We start from the raw sequence: 20783 nt of genomic DNA on the forward strand, positions 1-20783 counted from the left end.
AATGCTCATTGGTAAAATAACTCTGACATTCTCATGTGTCAACTATAGAGAGATTGTATTGAATGTTGAAAAAAAATTGATGGGTTGTTTCATTTGGACTCTATCAACTTCTTACTTCTTTCAGATTCTTTAAAATAAGTAATTTCTAATTCTAGAGATGTATGTTGCAATAACTTCTGGTGTCAAATTAAAACAATTTCAAGAAAAAAATATATTTTGAGAAAAAAGCTTATATTTAACTAGCAATATACTTTTACAGCTCTGTGCTTTGGAGAATTACTTCAGTTACAGTTAGCCTGCAACTTATTCAAATAAGCTTATTTTTCTTTTGTCAAATTGAATAAAAACCATTTTTTAAAGCAATAAAATGGAAAAATTCTGTTATACAAATGAATCATAAATAAAATTGATTTGAGTATACAGATGGTATCAGTAGTGAAAGGGTCTAGAAAAAGCTAATGATATCCCAAATGTAAGTTCAATGTATCCATTAGACTGGTACAATCTTTTTCATCACTCACTGACTCAACTTAATTCCATCTTCAGCAAACTTTGAACAAAACTCTTCATTCATATCCTATGTCTCCTTTCTACATTTTATTAATACATTATAGGGACCACAGGATGTATATTAATAATTGTAATGTTTGCTTTCAAACATGTAATCTACCTCAAAAATCAGTTCTTCCTGGTCTGACACTGTTAAACTTATATTATCACGAAAGCAAACCAAGTCCCTCTCTGTTAGGCTGCACATGCAGGCTTTCTCACTTCTTTGATGGTATTCAGTTAAATTAAAATGCTGTGCAAATTACACAATATTTAAATTTTTTTCTTTAATTATTAATACAGGCATAATTTTTGTTTAATTTACAGTTCTACTTTGATAATGAAGTGCAGTTTTAATCTAATTGTCATTTATTTCTGTACCATAATCCTGTCTTCCATGTTCATGGCCTATCAAGTACAAAACTATGGACTTGAATTGATATTACTTGTTTCCAAATTTAAGTCTCATTAAGATTTGAATATCAATACCAGTATTTTTTGTCATTATACATTTATTCAATATTTTTGAACATTGAGCACCATCTAACACATGTGAGATTCAGTCATACAAAAAAACTGAGATGATTTGTTGGCCATAACAAATGTGCTCAACACTCCTAAATAAACATCATTACTCAAAAGGTGGGGCATTGCCTCTACGTGGCTCCAATCCCATCACTTAATTATAAGGGTCAAGATTCACTGAGATTTCTCCTTTTGTTTGCTGAGACATTTCAAACTAAATCTTTTATTTGCTCTTTTTTCTGAAAAGTATGTAAAGCTGCCATTTAATTTCTTCATTTCTAATCTTAGTATAAAGAATTCGGTACTGAATCTTTGCATTTCGGAAGTTTTAGTCTTTAATCCAACAACAACAAAAAATAATTTATAGTAAAATACATGTAATAATCAATTAATCAATGTCTATTTAAAAGCATCAAAGTCTGTCTATTATTAATTTTGGTTGTTGTCAATAAGAGTTGAAAATATGAACAAAAAATATTTTAATTAATAAATATATATTCAAAATTTCCTTTAATGCAGACAATGTCCTATTTGGAAATGCAATTTGTAAGGCGGGCAGTGCACGTCTAGTTTTCAAAATGTACAAACTCTTTCTAAGACTTGCTACAGAATTGTCCAGTATTTATCTCCTGAAAAATTCATGACATTAAACAAATGCCCAAAATAAATTCAACATAACACCTGCATGTGTGGGGTCAAACGAACTCCCCTAATTAGCAAAATCCAGGGGGTGTTACCATCCAAATCAAACTGTAAGGTCTTCAAAATCACAAGCCAGGTCTATTTGCTTATTGACAAAGTGACATAAAACATAGAATTGAACTGTTAGCAGTCTTGTCCTTTAAGGATTGAATAGTGTGAGGTCTTGGCACCTTCACATTATCCAAATAAAGAAACAAGCCTGGAATGTTTCTCGATGGTTAACTTTACATCACAAAAAACTCATTTTACATGTTGATATCACATCACTGTGAAAAATCTCTCATTAAATGTAACTTTATCATGTGCAAAAATACATTCATTATTTCAAGGGTTTTTAAAATGTGTAACATTGACACCTCTTGGTCTGTAATTATGTTTGAATTACGGGACTGTCATAGGCAAGCTTGGAACTCTGTTTGGGACTTCAAAGGTTAACAAAGAAAATGCAATACAGCTGAAATAATTCCACCATGAATACATTTCCTATCTTTACACAATTTACAAGAAAAAGCTACAATTCACTCTTAAAAGAAAAGAAAATTAGAAACTCTGTCCATTGATGGTTAAAGTTCTGTGATGGTTTAAGCGTACCACAAATAGGAAATGGATTTTACAGGAAAGTTTTGCAGTGAATGACTGCAAAGATACACACTTGGTAGATAATAAATACCATAGATTTGTCTGAATAAATGGTATACATTACACTAAAAGTAATTTGTGTCCTGTCCATTGGCTTTTTTGAATGATACAAATTGATGGGAAAAAAATCCACAAAATTAGATTCAATGCAACTTAAAAATAAATGAAACAGTTGAAAATGAGTGAATAATGATGACAACTATTGACAAAATAAGAAGCACTGTCCGTCTGTCACCTACAAACCCAATCCCAATGTCATCTGCTAGTGGATATATCATCTCTACTTGATACCGACGATGCCACATTACTTTCTTTAAGGTGCTCATCACACAAACCCCAATAAAAATAAACTTCTGACTTTTATTAGATTAGGATGATCTGTCCCTTCTCCGATGACAAAGGAGTCTGAGTGGACCTTAAAGTGACAGTCATAAAACCACTACATAAAAATCTTTTTCATCTGTTGTAAACAAGGGACAATTTACGGTAAAGTCATGAAATGAAAAAAAAAACTTTAAAAATCTTATTTCATAGACTCCAGACACTGACTCATCCAACCTGTATTTCCTGAATCTGGACTTTACCATAAACATCTGTGAAAAATACATTGACATCAGTAAGATGGTTATTACATACAGATTTTTTTCTCGTTCATCGACTGTTACCTCATCAAGTTCACTGGCTAAAGGTAGACAACTCTTAAAAGTGCATTCATAATGGACAATCATACAACTAGAAATAAAAGAACAAAAAAAAAAAATTCATTTCCTTACTCTTGATATCAGAACCAGCTATATGATGACATTTAAAAATGAATACAGTTTCTCTGAAAATACAATAAAAACATATTTTCTCATTAAAGTTTCAATTTTTTCTATTCACATACATGTAATTTACTTTGATGACTGGAAAAGTCAACCAGACATATTAACAACAATTAGGAAAAATTAGCTTATTAATAAAACTTACCCACTTACTTCTATTAAATTTGAAAGAACAAGCTAAGAAAAAGTCTTTTAGATAATGCATTTTCTTTTTCTTAAACCAAATTCTTGTTTGAAAGCCGTCGCAAAAAAAAAATAACATTACTGTAAATTTTAGGGATGTCAACGAATATTCGAACATTCGAATATTCATTCGATGAATTGATATTCGAATATGAATTTAAGATTTGAATATTCGATGTTTTTCTGATTTCATAAAAAGAAGTACTGTGGTTAATAAATTTTTATTAGAACAGTGCTGGAATTATCCCCGTTTAATTTACTAGCGATCAATTTTGATCGCCTGATTTCTTTCACTACTTTCATATCTTATGTATCTACTAAATTATTTTGTTTTGAGTACGGTGTTAAAGAATTATACAATAATGCTTTATCTATAATACAAAATGTACTTTCATCGTTTTTATTAAATAAATACGATCGGATCTAGAATCGAGGACATCAAAAGAAAACCTTTTTAAAATGTCTAAAAGACGTGTAGGGTATACTTATCAAATAAATTTAGTTGATCATTGAATGAATGTCCGATAGAATTAGTCTGTAATTAATATTGTTAAGGGCTCAATTTCAGAAAAAATGTGTAAATTATTTAATTATCTCGGGTTGTACATAATCCTGAATTTTATATTCATTATCGGGAAAGTAGTTAATTACCTAGGAAAATTGTCTATGGAAATATTTGTTTATATTTTAAAAACATTGTATCAAAGATTATCATCATATCTCTTATTAGACTGATAATTGTAATTAATTACACATATTGAACTCTGAACAGTATATGACTATCTTGCCTTTGGTAAGATGACTGGTTCCCCAGTTGGAGCTACTATAAATACACATGTATCATTTGTTAAATTGATACTTTTCTACATTTAAATCAATTATTTATTTCAAACATTGACAAATATCAAATGGAATTTCTTATTGTACACCTACAAAAGTCTTCATACAATTTTACTTCCAATATAAGAATACGTACGCTAATTAACCTTTCATGAGAGCAGGATGATGTATATTAAAAATAATCCAGATTTAAGGAGGCTGGGGGGTCAACAAATTAACCACCAGATATAACTTATTTTTTTAGATATATCTTAAGCTGTCAACTATCATTTGGCAAAGAAAAAATTCATACATTTTAGTTTTAAAATTTGATCATTTTTGTATATCTTTATATGGAACTCTTCTTCTAAAGGAGATCAATATAGTCTAAAAATGGCCACGACCACCCAGCCTCTTTAATTTATTTTATCAAATATTCGAATATATTCGAATACTTTCATTGAATATTCAAATATGAATTATTGACAAAATTGACATCCCTAGTAAATTTTGATTGTTTCTCACATCACAAGAAAATACAGTACACACATGAAATACAATATCCAGTGTTTCATATCATTTAAATTTTATCTATATAATAATATATGTATTTACATCCACTGAACATTATTTCCTTTATTTCTTGTGAAAACAATTGCTGTTTATCAGTCAATAAATGCCATTTTAAGCAAGTAACCTGCATAGATTTCTTGATCTATCATAATAGCTTTTCCATCAATTACGCATACAATGACATACACATGTATATGATACAATCTTTTATAACATATTTAATTATGTAACATATGTTTGGAAAAGGTTAAAGCGACAGAGAAAACCATTGTAACTGGTCTCAAGAAACTCTCCCAAATTCATTGTAGGTATATACTGTTCATATTACAGGTGTCCAATATCACATCAACCCCAGTCCACAAAATTCAGTCCTCTAAGAACATCTTGTGAAGGGGGCAGGATGGATAGTGGAGGGTTTGGTATTTGAGCCACATGTGGAGGGATTTCATACACTGGTAAAAGAGGAGCCTTTTCATCCTGATCATTTACTTTAACCTCTTTCTTTAATCTCTTAGATAACCACTCTGAGAGCTTTTTTTCAGGATCTTCATCATCTTCTAAATTCCTCTTCTTCTGTTCTTTGGCCCGTTGCTTTTCTTCGACCAGTTTTTCTAGCTCTGTCCTCCTTCTATCTGTCAGATGTGAAAATTTACAGTTGTCCATAAAATTACAGATCCCACTGCTAAGGAAGTTTTTGCAGGGTCTCTTGGAAAGTTCATCTTGAAGCATAATTTCTGGGTTTCTGTAGAGAAAAAAGTGTAAGTGAAAAAAGTTTTGGTGTAATTTCTACTCATTCTCACAAGATATAAGCTAGATTAGAATAGTTCCTTGATTACAATATTAAAAAACTCTGCGAAATTCTTGAAATGTTGAAGTCGTAGACATGCTAGCTATACAGGTCCGGCACAATCTCTTGATTAAGCTATATAGCTTGATTTAGCTATATAGCTTTATTAAGCTATTCAGAATAGCTTGATTTAGCTATTTTATCACACTTTTTTCTCAAATATGTTATTTTCCAAGTATGCATAAAAAGTCACACTTTGGTGCAGTGATGATATTCAATCTTGAACTCTTATGAAAATAATGCATGTAAAAATCACTCATCAAATTGCGTCTCCTTAAGAGCCTTTGTACTCAAAGTTCTAAAAGTTTTGGGGCTATATAAAGCAATTGATACAGTTACTTCTTCAATGAAATTATAAAGGAGGCCAATTATGGTCAACAAGATAATTGATTGGTAATAATTCAGTACAATGTGAGGCAATCATACTTATCTATGCCTCAATGCACACAAGGTAGTGTACAGTTACCCAAACAATGGAAATTCATCTTTTTCTTAAAAGTATTCAAATGCTGCAATTTTAGAACTATCTTTGATTTGGGTTGTTGACTTGATAATCCATATTACATATATGAATAGTCAAATACTTGCGACTTTTTGTGTATTTTGTACAAATAACATTTTTGTGAAAATCTGCATATAAATAGCTTTATCAAGCTATTTTGAATAGCTTAATAAAGCTCTATAGCTATTTCAAGCTATATAGCTTTATCAAGAGATTGTGCTGGACCTGCTATATATGTATTCATACATCACTCAACCATATGGCCATACCTGAAAGAATCATAGTGGGCTTTTTTATTTCTTTGATGTTGAACCCCTTTCAGATGGTTTTTACGATGTGTAGGATTATCTGCGAATGATTTGTCACAAAAGTCGCAATAATATCTCCTGCCCATCTGTAAACGTTCGTAAAAAGGTTTTGTTGACAAACTGGTTCTCAGAAACTCGAAGAGAAGAACCAGTTTAAGGTCGATTTTTAGCTCTTACATGGAATGTTTCCACCAACAGTCTTTTTTTTTTTTTGGATTAGAGGGGGAAAAACGCTATTCAGTTTCATCTACTGAATCCAACTTCTTTTGGACCAAGCCTCATTAAAAAAATATTTTAATTTATTAGATCATTAAATATTTGTACAGCTATCCTGTATAAATAGGATGTGGGCAGTATGCAATTTTTGTCCCTATGAGATTTAGCAGAGATGCAATATCTTTGTTAACATCAATTTTATTTACTGATCTAATTTATAATTGTACAAATATGATGAACATCAACAATATGGTAAAAAAGAAACATAACTACCGGTATATGTCTTTGTCAATTCTTTATTTTCAAATTTAATTAAATCTAAGCTGACTATATCATCCTAAAATCCAAATACTGGCCAATAATAAAGATGAAACACTTTTACCCCTAACCAATTCAGTTGACAGATTGTAGAAAAAAGCAGTATTTAAAATGTATCACCAGCAGATAAAGTTTATCAATACATATTTTAATACTTGAATATTTGACGAGTAAAGCTAATATGACTTTCATAGAAACATATACATTTACTTTCTAAGTAAATGTGTCACTGAATATTCAAATACCTACAAAATTACACAACGTATAAATGAGATGAATCATTTTTATCATTCTGATCTAAAAATCCGACCCTGATAGCCATGTTACGTTGAACTAAAGCTAAATACCATTGTTGGCCTCTTATAAATCAACATAATTTTCTTCAACACACTCTGAATGTACATGTACAACATGGAAGGAAAAAATCAATTAAAGGCATAACCAGAAAGGCGTCGACTTTGAAAGACTTACTTTAACAAACAACTGAATACAAATGGTACCTGTTTTACATTTTGAATATTATTCCACTTTATTTGTACAGTCAAACCTCGTTATCTCAAACTTGAAGGAACCGAGAAAAAAATTCTAGATATCCGAGGATTCAAGATATCAAGGGTAAAATACTTGATTGAAGAATAAGTGGGATGGGGAATCACAAATCACTTAGATACATCCATGGTATTCGAGATATCAGTGTTCGAGATACTGAAGTTCAATTATGTAGATCTATTTGTTCAAATGATGATATATAAAACACCATTAAACTTCACAGATAACAGACACCATAAATGTATACCCAAGGTAAACTCTTAAAAAATTCCACAGCCATGTTTTTTAAAAAGAGGAAATAAAAATACTGTATACAGTCATCAATGCATTTTTTTCAGCAGTTACACTGCAACGTGCATGCACTGAAATTAAACAAAGAATATTCATATTAAAAGGAATGAGAAGCACACATTCAAGAAAAGTGAAAAACAAAACCAGATAGCTGTAAACCCAATTTTTTTTCTACCTTCTTCCAACCTTCTTTTTTATCGCCAATAATCGCAGTACAGTTAAGGTGCCAAATGGAAATATTGGCGAATTTTTTAGATAGGAAATACATTCTTTACAAGGATGGGCGTTTCTTTTTAGGACTTTACTATTATCGGACAAATGCAATGTGGTTGAAAACTACATGTTGAGGACGATTAGATTTCTTATTTAGACTTGTCACGTGACGTGGCAGTCACGTGATTTTAGCAAATATACCTGAAGTATTGAGGTCATCTATAATTTCTAATATTGCAAGTGCATAACCAAGTTAAAAATCTAAGTTTAACATATAATTATTTTCAACACTCTTTGTAGTTTGTGAAAAGTGCTGCGAACCTATATAGATTCTACTATCTAATTGCTAAAATTACATTTGTTAGACCGTATGTTGAATATTTTGCTGGTCAAGTACATTATAGATATAATTAATTCATTTGCAAGATTTCAACAGGTTCGCAGCACTTTTCAAATATCTTCATACTTCTTGAGTTTATGTGTAAAAGCTTGTCATAATTCATTGAGTGTATGCCCTTGCAATATATCGATTTATTACGACCCTTCTATCACCCTTCAATGAATCTGCATACAAATATACGACAGTATCGCTTGTCTAGGGAATGTACGGGAAGTATATGAATAAAATCATAAAATAGACATCGCATCCAAGTTAATGGCCTTTTATATATCTACAATTTATATTTTATTTAATTACAAAATACATTTTTCATTGTATAAATATAACTTGATCCGCCTCTCACTACATACAAACTGCGTCAAATTTTACGATATGACGTCACATTGACAAGTGCATTGCGATCAGTGAATTGTTTATATATTGCTGTGTGGGATTTAACCAACGATAATAATGCATGCACTAGTTAGTATTGATGTAGTTTAAAGCTATTCAACAGTTTAAAATAGCAAATCATTTCATTTTGTGGTAATTTGAAGAACTTATATTTTTGTGTGATGTCATAGTAAGCATTTCCCATATAAATTAGGCCCCGCCTCCTTACTGCAGCCTTAACTGTGCTGCGATTCTAGCATCGAACCAATTAGTTAACTATGAATTTGTGTAGAATGTTTCTTTAGTCACTATAATTAATGGAACCTTGAACAAAAGTTATTGTGAATGATAGATGGTTTGGAGAATTGTCTGAAAAGTACAAAATACATGTGAAGAAAATGAAAACTGTGTACAGTATTTTTAAATTTCATAAAAATGTAAAGATACATGTATATAAATCCATCAAGTTTACTAATATTTAACACATCTCAAAATCAAAATATTAAATACACAGACATAGCTACAATAAAACTGTTTTATTTAAACCCAATTTTGTGTATCTTAAAGGGAAATGATTCTGTAAAAAACCTTGTTATATATGGCATTTAATCGTTGAGCACTGGTAAATAATTTCGTAAAAATCTATTTGACCCAATTTCATTGTAATAATAATCTTCCTTTTCATTAATTTTTTTAAAGACCATGAATTCTATCTAGAATAACCTACACCAAAAGAATGAATAGCAATAAATTTATAGGAAAATTTGTAATAATGGGGAGGTAACTCCATTAAAACAGGAACAAATTTCTATTCCTCAGGCTGTTTTGAATCTGGTTCCACTCATATTTTGTCTTGATGTAGTGAATAGCTCCTCGCAAGAAAATCAGCATTCCTAGAAAGTATACAAAATATTTATTAAAAACTTGCTTTGGTGTATTTTTCTTCTATAGTGAAGGAAAAGGCAGAATATTTTGACATTCTTGCACAGAAGAATTTGTTTTCCAACAATTGTACTAAAAATAAGCTCACTTTTGATCTCAGTCTCACTTTTACAAAAGGAATATATAGTGGAAAAGTGAGACTGAGATCAAAAGTGAGCTTGTCTATGTTTCATGGCCCCAGGGCCTGGTGACAATTGTCACAAATTTTACCACACAATAATCTCACTACATGTATATTGAAATGCTATTGAACTTTTCCTTTCCATGTCATCATTGAGGCAATTCTTACCACAAAGAAGCAAAAGCCACCAGACCCAGGAGTCTCCATCAGCCCAATCACTGGCCCATTTATTGTGCTAAAAACAAAACAGATGATTTGGTCATATTTGAATGGTCTTGATCATTTAATATTAGGGTTGTCAAATTGATCTAATTTTTGAAATCACAAGATTTTACCAAAATCAACACCTTAAAAACTTACGACTTTTCTACTTTATACACAACCATTCCCCACGATAAATTAAAGTCCAGGCTTTTTGATATAACTGACAGCTGCTTTTTCAATAAAAATGGAACTCGTAAATATACTTACCTTGTCATTGGTCATTTGCAAAATTATTTTGTTAAAAAACATTCTGATTGTACACACAAGTACTCTGAAGTTGACATTAAAAAGATGCTTGAGTTTCTGATTGACAATATCTATGTGGTTTTTGGAGACCAGGTCTTCCAACAATCTATTGGAATTCCCATGGGTACCAATTGCGCCCCGTTATTAGCAGACCTTTTTTTGTATTCATATAAAGCAGAATTTGTCCAAAATCTTGTACTTGAAAAGAAGAAAACACTTGCTGTGGCCTTCAACTTGACATTTAGATATATTGACGATGTATTGTCAATTAACAATAGCTATTTCCATTCTTATGTCGATACGATATATCCTGGTGAGCTTGAGATAAAAGATACCACAGAGTCTGACACATCTGTTTCATATTTTGATATTTTACTTGAAAAAGACGTTAATGGTAATCTAACAACCAAGCTTTATGATAAACGTGATGACTTTAACTTTTCAATCGTCAACTTCCCTTACTTATGCAGCAATATACCTTCATCACCTGCATACGGGGTATATATATATCTCAGTTGATTTGATACGCAAGAGCATGCTCCACGTATGTACAATTTCTAAAACGAGGTAAATTATTGACAAACAAGTTGATGAAACAAGAATATCAGCTGTCTCGTTTAAAGTCATCATTTCGTAAGTTCTATGGTCGATACAATGACCTTGTCAGCAAATACAATTTATCATTGAGTCAAATGCCGACTGACGTTTTTCATACTAATTGTTAGGCCATTATATACACACTGAATTGTGGATGGACTTTTCCGTTATTTCCCGATCATGACAAGGAGCACACAGCGGGTGTGACCAGTCGGCAGGGGATGCTCACTCCTCCATGGCACCTGATCCCACCTCTGATGTTTAGAGGTCCGTGTTTGCTCTGCTCCTATTTTGTACTGTTTAATGGACTTTTGAGCTTGAATACTGTTCGTTATCTCCATATATTTCATTGTAAGACATAAAGTGAAAAGGAGAAGGAAAATTCAAAATATTTTAATAAATATAAAAATGCATATTATAATTATGAAAAATGCATATTATTTTATATGGTTTTAGCCCTCAGGCCCGGGGTGGGGTGGGGGTTTAAGACCATGAATTTTTGTTTCCCCTCACCCCCAAATGCTATATGCTAAAATTGGCCGCTGAAATTGGTTCCTGAGAAGAAGCTGAAAATGTTCAAAAGTTAACAGATGATGCATGACAGTGAACGAAAACAAATAGCAATAGGTCACTAGAACCTTAATTTGACAAACCTTAACAATGAAGATCCACTTAACAATGGAGAGACCCAATCCTGACAATGCTCCACATCGTCCTGCTATCGTGTTGAACAAGCATATCGAACACAGAAATCCAATCCAGTTGAAGAAAAAAGCCACTGTAAATCATGTCAGTCTCCAGTTAAAATATGACAAATTTCTATTCAATTAATATTTGAAAACAGTGTCATAGATCTTGAATTCCAACTAATTCAAATGTATTCAATAATAAACAAAAAATGAACTCCCTGTTATGATATGTACGAGGGGTGATCAAAAAGTTCGTGAACTAATTGAATAACTTCCATAAAATAAATAAAATTAGATTTCAGTGTTTACTATTTTTTAAAGTAGTCCTCTCCAATTTTAATGTACATCTGCCACAGTTCTGTCCATGCGCGAATCACGTGATCCAGGCAGTCACATGACATGCTCCGTAGCGTTCTGTTCACAGAAGCTAAAAGATTTTTCCGAGTATTATATTTCTTACCATGCAAATTATTTTTAAAAACAAGAATTGTTCATTTGTCATAAATGGCCAAATCTCCGCAATAGGATGTGTTGATAAGGATATCTTTTCCACAAATGAGCATGGTGACCATCACAACCTGACTTCTCTGTCTTGGGTGCGTCTTTTTTTCCTTTGTGGATAAAGTATGAGCACCTTCTTTTTATCATATCTGATATGTTTAAAGTCTAAAGAAAACAGTATTTTAGGGATTTAATAATTATAATATTCTTAAAATATTCAACTATATTTCTAACTATAACTTAATGATCTTTCATAACAAATTGTTCAACTAATTCATCTTTTTCCCAACTTACTTTCACAGGGCACCAGAACAAACATCATTTTAGTCATCTCCCTTTCTTCACTAAAACAATCAATCCAATGTATGATTGAACTTCTGGCAAGTCTTTTGTCTTCATAAACCTTGTACACAAATTATTATATGCTACTGCAAGGAAATTTCCAAGATATATGTTAAACTTTACTGCCTTTCATTGCTCGAGTATGGCCGAGTCAGCCATTTTTTGTTACAAGTCATCTACATATTGACGTCATTTTTACATTGTGACGTCACAAACATGGAGCAAAACATTACCTAACATCTGCTATTTATAGCACATCTTTATGACTATATCTGTGCCAAATTTCATTCTGATCTGAATAGTGGTTTTGTAAATATAGAGATAGTTCGCGAACTTTTTGATCACCCCTCGTACATACATTTTTATCTTAGACTATGCATCTGTACTTACTAACAAAGGCACACAGAAACATGCCGTCTGTGCCAAGTGTGGTGGCTTTGAAGAATCGACCCTCATGAGGAGTGATTTCCTAAAATGTACAAAGTTTTATATCCCTGCATAAATGTTTGTCTATGATTTTTAAATGAAAGTAATTATTTCTGTACTTTAAACAATCCTTACATCTTTCTTGCAGTTAGAATTAATATAAAGCATATGAATCAATATGGTATCTATTTATGACATCACAGTTCTTCTGAATTATATTTCTCATACATACTATAAGAATTAATATAAAGCAAATGAATCAATATGGTATCTATTTATGACATCACAATTGTTCTGAATTATATTTCTCATACATACTTCAAGAATTAATTAATATAAAGTGGGGGTATAAATATGGTATCTATTCATAACATCACAATTGTTCTGAATTATGTTTCTCATGCATACTTCATGACTGTTCTGACTCCTGTCAGCAGCTCTCATGGATTCCTGGAACTTTGAGCGTTCTGCCTCCTCATATGTCGGCAGAGTTGTGGCCTCTGTATAAGATGGGAGCTTTTGGGTGGAGCTTTCTGCAATATCAATATAATTGCTACCGTAATTTAGGAGGTGGTCAAATCCTGATCATATAATCTAAAAAGAAGTGTTTGACACAAATGCCTATAGAGACTGATCAATTCTAATGATGAACAGATTCATATTATAAAAAATTTCTGCCAGTGACTTGAACTTGCCAATATGACTTTGTGTCAAGGTCCTAACATAGCCTCAATTCATAAAAAATCTTTATTGAAAGAATAAGCATCCAATTTTTCTCCATTCAAAATATCGAAATGTGGAGTGATATTTTCTTTTAAGGGGGCCGACTGGGGTTTTCATTGCGCAATACTTCGCGCATCATAGTAAAATAAAGCGTATTTACTATTTTAAAGCAACTATTTTTTATATAATTTATTAAAATTAACAAAATTAAGAAATCTCAAGTTAAAAAATCTAATTACGTTTTTAAATTACTGAATTTTTAAACAATTTTTCAAATGATGGGTAGATAAACGTCGTAACAGAGTGTTTTTGACGTTATGAATAACGTAAGTTCTTTAAGTGGGGTCATTAATCATGTCATAAAATAAAAAGTATGAAATAGATGCTCTTAAAATTTTTAACATAGAAAACTGAGAAACTCACAATCATTTTTATAAGTTCTTACATATATCTGTGGTATCTGACATGTTTTGTAGTACTCCATAAAAACAGGAAAATATCATGAATTTTGACATTTTGAGATGCCCCCTCTGGAAACCAGACGGTAGAATTTTGTGTTTCTTGCATAAAATGTACAATATAGTAGTACTCATCAAATAATATAATTTGAGCAAAATGTCTATAGTAGCATTTGTATAATTTGCTCCAAAGTGCGAAAAAATAGTATTTTCCTGTATAATCCTATAGTAAATGTACCTGTATTTTGAGATGGTCCCTAAAAAATAACCGGACGGTAGATTTTCACTAAACTTGTCATGTATACTGAAGTCAATGTAAGGTACATATGGTATAAAATTAAAGAGTTTCTCTATAGTAGTTTTCACACAATAAAACTCCAGTCGGCTCCCTTAAGCAATATTGGTGAGAACTAGAAGCATTACACTACTGATAAGTTGTGAATTTGAAATTTGCTAGGTACGAAAATCAAGTTCAGTTGGGGGCGGCTAAATTTCCACTTTTCATAATGGCGCTGGTTCTCACATTTTCCTGGCAAATCAAATATCAAAATCGTGAAAAACGCCTAGAAAACGTCTGACTCAGATATTTCGGACTTAAGTACGTGCAGCCTTCAAGTCTTTTGTTATTATAGTCAATACTAAACTATATAATTGCTTAGGACTTTTTAGGTATGAAAAGTACATAAGGCTGCATCATTATAGACAGTACGCTTGTAGAGGCAGATTAATCTTAAACCTCTCATGCTAGGTAAACATGTTAATAACCTACCCGCATTGCAAGAAGCATTGCCTGGGTACTCTGGAGGTGGAACTATCATCACTAAATTAACAGGCTCTGCTGGGGCATTCACTTCATTTTCACGAAGCTGAAAAAGGAATAATCAAAATGAAGAAAACATATCATATACATTGTATTTTGATATGTTTGTGTGTAGGGGAGGGGGGGGGGGCTTAAAATGAATAATCTGTTAAATCAGCAACATTTTACAGCCATAACTTGTTGCCATCTTGGAGAATTCATATTTTTTACATCTTTATCATCTGAGTCTCAAATTGATCAACATTAACAATATTAGCTAATTCGTGCTCTCAGCAAATGGCGGTTTGCTGGAAGGTTTATCTAGCCTAAAATACAAAATAAAGGTATAATGATGTTTACTTTAGTGCTGAGTCTCAGAAGTATTGATAGATCATAATACTTACCACCTCGTATCGTATGGAATTTCTGTCCATCCCTGATGGAAACTCTAACTGATGTTATAATATCCCACAATCTGTCAATCGTTATGTTTATAATAACCACTTCCGGTATTGATGGGGCTTAGTATGATAAGAGAGACAACTCCCACTTTGAAAAACATTGCACTCCAAGGTTTGAAACATTTTTGAAAAAGCAAAATATGAGTGAACAGAGGAAATATGAGCCCTAAAATATTTCGTTTCCCTCTTCTTTAGACCCATAATATCGTGCAATCAATCAATATAATAAATAAATAAAATTGAATGAATAAATAAAATTGAATGAATGACTGAGTTTTTTTTTATTTCAAGAAATCAATTTTATATCAAAAACGTTTTATTTGGGTCCCTTAACCGAGGCAAAATTAATTATATGAAATCAGGGACCTATATACTTGCGAGAGTTGCCTATCCCGTTAGTATATAGGTCCCTGATGAAATGAAATGAATACTTCGGTTTACAAGTTATAGAAATCCTACTTTCTTTAATATGTTTGTTAGCTCCAGAAGAGCTTATGCGATAGTAAGGTGTCCGCCGTCCGTCCGTCTGGCTGTAAGTCTGTCTGTAAACAAATTTTCAAAATGCTACTCCTCCTACAGTTTTGGTCTGATTTCAATATAACTTAGCACACACATAGACTATGGTCTGACTAAAATATAAAACTATAACGCTACAATTCTGCAGCTAGCACACTGTGACAGAATATCACTTTTATTCTATGAATAAATCACTGTATTTCACTGTTGAAAATGTAAAAAAAAAACCTTTACAATGCTAACAATTAGAGTAGACTACTCAAACGTGCATATACATATAGCTGATACTAAGTACTATGCAGAGTACCGGTATTAGGTACAGTAACAGCACAAAACGTAATAACTATGCAAAATGTAATTAATTAATTAACTGCTATTACAATGTAATTAATTAACTGTTATTATAATGTCACATTTGCGTGACATTACAATTTTGTGTCGTCGTCATTCATTCATTCATTCATATTTCCTTTATTTCCTCATGATATGAATGCAATGCAAAATATAAATACACAAAAGTTTCAATCCGTTTTGGGGGTTAAATTATGGTTGATTAAGTTAAATAACAATTCCAAAAATCTCATTCGTGGGCAATTTTTACATTTTATGTTATAAAATTACGTATCGAGATCAACGCAAAATGTAATAATCGTTGATGTCAATGGTATTTGCCTATATCGAGATTATCATAATTTAAAGCTATCCGAATTTTGCCATATGGCAATTTCAATACATATGTATTTTTACTTCAGTGCAATATGTCAACAGAGACATTGTCCTTGTTACCTTCCTCAGGAGATAGTTGCTGTTTTGGGAGACAAAAAAAAATTCATGGCAAAAACAGTAGTACCTATATATGATATTTGTCCTGCAAAAGTTGATTATTATATTTTGCGTTGTCACATTTTAAGTTTAAGAAGTATTTTATTCACGATATATAAAGAAGTATATAATACAATGAACATGGATTGAACAGCAGGCAAAAGTGGCCTAGCTATATTAGTTCTCTCCATTAAAGATCAAGGTACAAATCATGAAATGTTACAAAGGTATATATCTCAACTTTTACAAAGACATGTATTTGAAACTAATTTTTAAGGAGGATACAGAGTACAAAATTGAAACTAGAGGCCCAAGGGCTTTAACGATCACCTGATTACAACAATTTAGAGGATCCATAAAATCATGATTGAAGCTTTGTTGCCCAATTCAACAAATAATTGGTCTAGTATCTAATCTGTCCCACTTATCACTATTACCATGCAAACTATTTACAAAATATCTATTTTTCAACCCCCTATATTAATCTTTCACATTGGCCTCTCTTGGCCTTTGAAGAACATTTAAAAAGATAAGTTATTTTTGTCTCATTTTTATTCATCTATTATTTCCAAGTCTACCTGATCATTTAAACTATGAAAGTACTTTATGTATTATACAATAAATGTTCTTGCATAATTCTCTTATTCTTTTAACCTTTCAAATACATTATTTACAGTGATTAATTATCAAAGGTGAATGGCAAAGAGGAATAACTTCGCTCAGTAGAATACAAATTAGTAGAGCCCTGGCCAGGTTAAGGAACACTTTACTAAATGGTCCAGACGTTCAAAATTCTGGTAAAAATACCTTTGATTATTAAAACTTTTACTCTGTTTGCCTCCAATATGTCCAGGAGCAGAGAAGATTTTCAAAGAAATAATGCATTTTCAGTACAGATTTAACACAGCCCTACCCTAAAACCAGAACCCATGACCCAGGGTCATGAAATTTACAAATTTGGAAGAGGTACCCTCATCATCATAACTATGCAAGTAGTTGAAGATTTTCAAAGAATTTACACACTTTCACTATATTATCAATAGAGCCCCCCCCCCCCCCCCCCCCGGAGAAAAATCAGAACCCATGGGACCACAAGTTTTAAAAAAAATTCTAAAAGCACCATTACTCATCATAACTATAGAATTGTTTCTTTACTTTATAACCAGGAGTAGAAAAAAATATTTTGAAAGAAATTATGCATTTCACTACATAATCAATAGAGTCCCCTCCCCCCATTCACCAGAACCCCTGACACTGGAGACAAGAATTTTACAATTTGGAAGAGACATTCTTGCTTATCATAAACCATGCACTTCCTTTGTTTATATAATACCCAAACTTAGAAAAGAGGATTTTCAAAGAGTTAATGCATTTTCACTATATAATCAATACAGCCCTGCCCTAACACCAGAACCTCAGATCCAGGAGACATGAAATTCACAATTTCTGAAGAGGCACTCTTGCTCATTATAACTACGCACTTAGTTAGTTTATTTAATACCCAAGGGCAGAGAAGATTTTTAAAGAAATAATGCATTTTCACTATATAATCAATACAGCCCTTGCCTAACACCAAAACCCCTGACCTTGGGGCCATGAAATTCACAATTTTGGAACAGGCACTCTTATTCATCATAACTATGTACTTAGTTTGTTTCATACCCAGGAGCAGAGAAGAAGAATTTCAAAAAATTACTGCATTTTCACTATAAAATCAATACAGCCCCAATCTATCACCAGAACCCCTAACCCAGGGGCCAAGAAATTCACATTTTTGGAAGAGGCAGCCTTGTTCAACATAACTATGTATACTTAGTTACTTTATTTAATACCCAGGAGCAGAGAAGATTTTCAAAGAAATAATGCACTTTCACTATATGATCTATATAGCCCCACCCTAGCACCAGAACCCCTGACCCTGGGGCCATGAATTTCACAATTTTGGTAGAGGGCTCAATGCTTATTACAATCGTGTCAACAGTTTGACTGCTTGATGTCCAGGGGTAAAGAAGATTTTTAAAGATTGCATTAATTTTGGTGGTTTTAGCCCCACCTCTCAGGCCGGGGGGGGGGGGGGGAGGGAGAGGGGCAGAGACCCTGAAATTCATAATTGTTGTTCCCCTTCACCCATAGATGCTATATGCCAAACTTGGTTGAAATTGGTTCTAGAGAAGCTGAAAATGTTCAAATGTTTACGGACGACGCACGAGGACAGACAAAAACGAATAGCAATAGGTCACCTGAGTGACTCAGGTGACCTTGAAAGAGGTGGAATGAACAATAAAATGGAAAAATAAAAGGAAAAAAGGGGGTGGGTGGGGGAGGGAATTGGGAAAAAGGCTCAAAACCATATCTGTATGTCTACATGCTGCACATTAATACTTATTACATTTTCACATTCAAAAATCTTTTAGTGTTTTTTGTTTTTGTTTTTTTTTTAAAACAAAATTATGAACTTGGTCAAAGAATAACATATTTTCTTTAAGATTTACTAAGAGATAGACATTCATAACCAGACAATACAATATTGACATCTCTTGGTATGTCATGGTCAATCATATATGTAATCAAAGAGTTCCTGGCAAGATCATAATATGGGGATTGAAAGAAAAAAACGAACAGAATCTTCAATAAAATATACCACATTTTAAGCATTTAGGTGAACCAACTAACTTATGATTAAACAAATCTGCATTAAGATTAGTTGACAAGTTTCTCAACTGACAGTGGAGTATATTTTCTTTGTCCATACTGTATAATTTGGATTTTATTTTATCATCAAGATTTTTATTTTGAATTTAGCTACACTTATTGCAGATTTCAAGCTATCTGGTAAATCATTCCATAACTTAATTGTAGATGGTAAAAAGCTATCATAATATGCAGTTGTTCTAGTGATTGGTATGTGATACAAATTATTACTGCGTTGTCACATTTTGTGTTGAAGAAGATCAAAACGCAAAATGTAATTATATATATCCGCCATACTTTTTCACACAGAAATGACGGATGCTGGGAAACATAAGGCTACCTACTCATCTTAACATTTGGCCCCCAGGATTGTTATACTTCTCGTCGAATTGACACAATTATAATAATGAAAAATATCAATATTGCAGTGTACATTCAGCGTTTTTATTACATGCTGCATTATAGCAATATTGCCATAGGCTTTACAGAGCAGGTCAGTTCTACCCTAAACCTTACTACACCGATCAGCTTTACAAAATTAATGAATTCCAGGCACGTAGTGTTTTTTGAGGGGAGGGGGGGGGACTGCCCCTTTTTTCCAAACATACCCTTTTACTATTGAAAATGCCCAATGCCCATTGAACGGCTGCCCCTCCACTTTTTGTTGTAGCATAGTTAAATCAAGGTAATTTGTTGATGTATTAAGAAAAATTTGGTTGTGAAAGTTGGACCCCCCCCCCCCCCCCCCCCCCCCCCCACGAAAAAGGATTTTTGAGTTCTGACAATCTTTTTTTTTTTTTTTTTTTTTTTTTTAACTTTTTGTTTGTCAAAGTTTTTCAGGTGAGTTGTCAATTTTGTTTTCTGGCTGCCCCCTTTCAAAAACGATACTACGTGCCTGAATTCTACAAGCTTTCTATTACTGTCTCTCATCTGTGTTTTTTTTTAACATTAACTAATGTAAATTGTTTATAAATAGAGCAGGTTCCAAGATCATGAAACATCTAAAGCTTAAGTCAAATTGTATTTGATGTTAAAGTTTACATGTAACAGTAAAAAAAAAGGCTTATTCAGCATTACCTCACCAAAGTACTTTTACCTAAAAATTTAGCATTGCAGTTGACAATTAATAAAAAGTTTTACAGATGATTTTAATTTTGACACAAGTCAAAGTCTGCTTCATGATCCCCAGCCAGGTCAATTAATTAAATCTTAATTTGGTCAAACTTGCACGGGTACATTCCTTCTTTAATAATGCCTTTGATGCTGCACACTTCTACAGTAAACTCACAATTAGTGTAAATCACAAATCTGCAGACTTTCAGACACGACAATGGTTTTGATCCATTGGGGTGTGT

General features: G+C 32.3%; 2 protein-coding genes across 2 annotated transcripts; both read right to left on the bottom strand.

The window, feature by feature from the left end:
• Positions 1 to 4742: 4742 nt before the first annotated feature.
• Positions 4743 to 6557, bottom strand: LOC133173337 (zinc finger matrin-type protein 5-like). Its single transcript, XM_061308326.1, has 2 exons — positions 6433 to 6557; positions 4743 to 5556 (listed from the first exon to the last, which is right to left on the bottom strand). The coding sequence occupies exons 1-2, from the start codon at positions 6555 to 6557 to the stop codon at positions 5160 to 5162; spliced, it is 522 nt and encodes a 173-aa protein (XP_061164310.1). The 3' UTR covers positions 4743 to 5159.
• Positions 6558 to 6969: 412 nt separating this feature from the next.
• Positions 6970 to 15451, bottom strand: LOC133173273 (NEDD4 family-interacting protein 1-like). Its single transcript, XM_061308258.1, has 7 exons — positions 15343 to 15451; positions 14909 to 15005; positions 13367 to 13491; positions 12923 to 13001; positions 11654 to 11778; positions 10062 to 10128; positions 6970 to 9723 (listed from the first exon to the last, which is right to left on the bottom strand). Exons 1-7 carry the CDS (start codon positions 15370 to 15372, stop codon positions 9620 to 9622), a joined length of 627 nt encoding a protein of 208 aa, XP_061164242.1. The 5' UTR covers positions 15373 to 15451; the 3' UTR covers positions 6970 to 9619.
• Between the last annotated feature and the right edge of the window lie 5332 nt (positions 15452 to 20783).

The sequence above is a fragment of the Saccostrea echinata genome, unplaced genomic scaffold, assembly GCF_033153115.1.
Source record: "Saccostrea echinata isolate AGI-Se365-2 ecotype Australia unplaced genomic scaffold, CSIRO_AGI_Sech_v1 ptg000056l, whole genome shotgun sequence".
Lineage (NCBI taxonomy): Eukaryota > Metazoa > Mollusca > Bivalvia > Ostreida > Ostreidae > Saccostrea > Saccostrea echinata.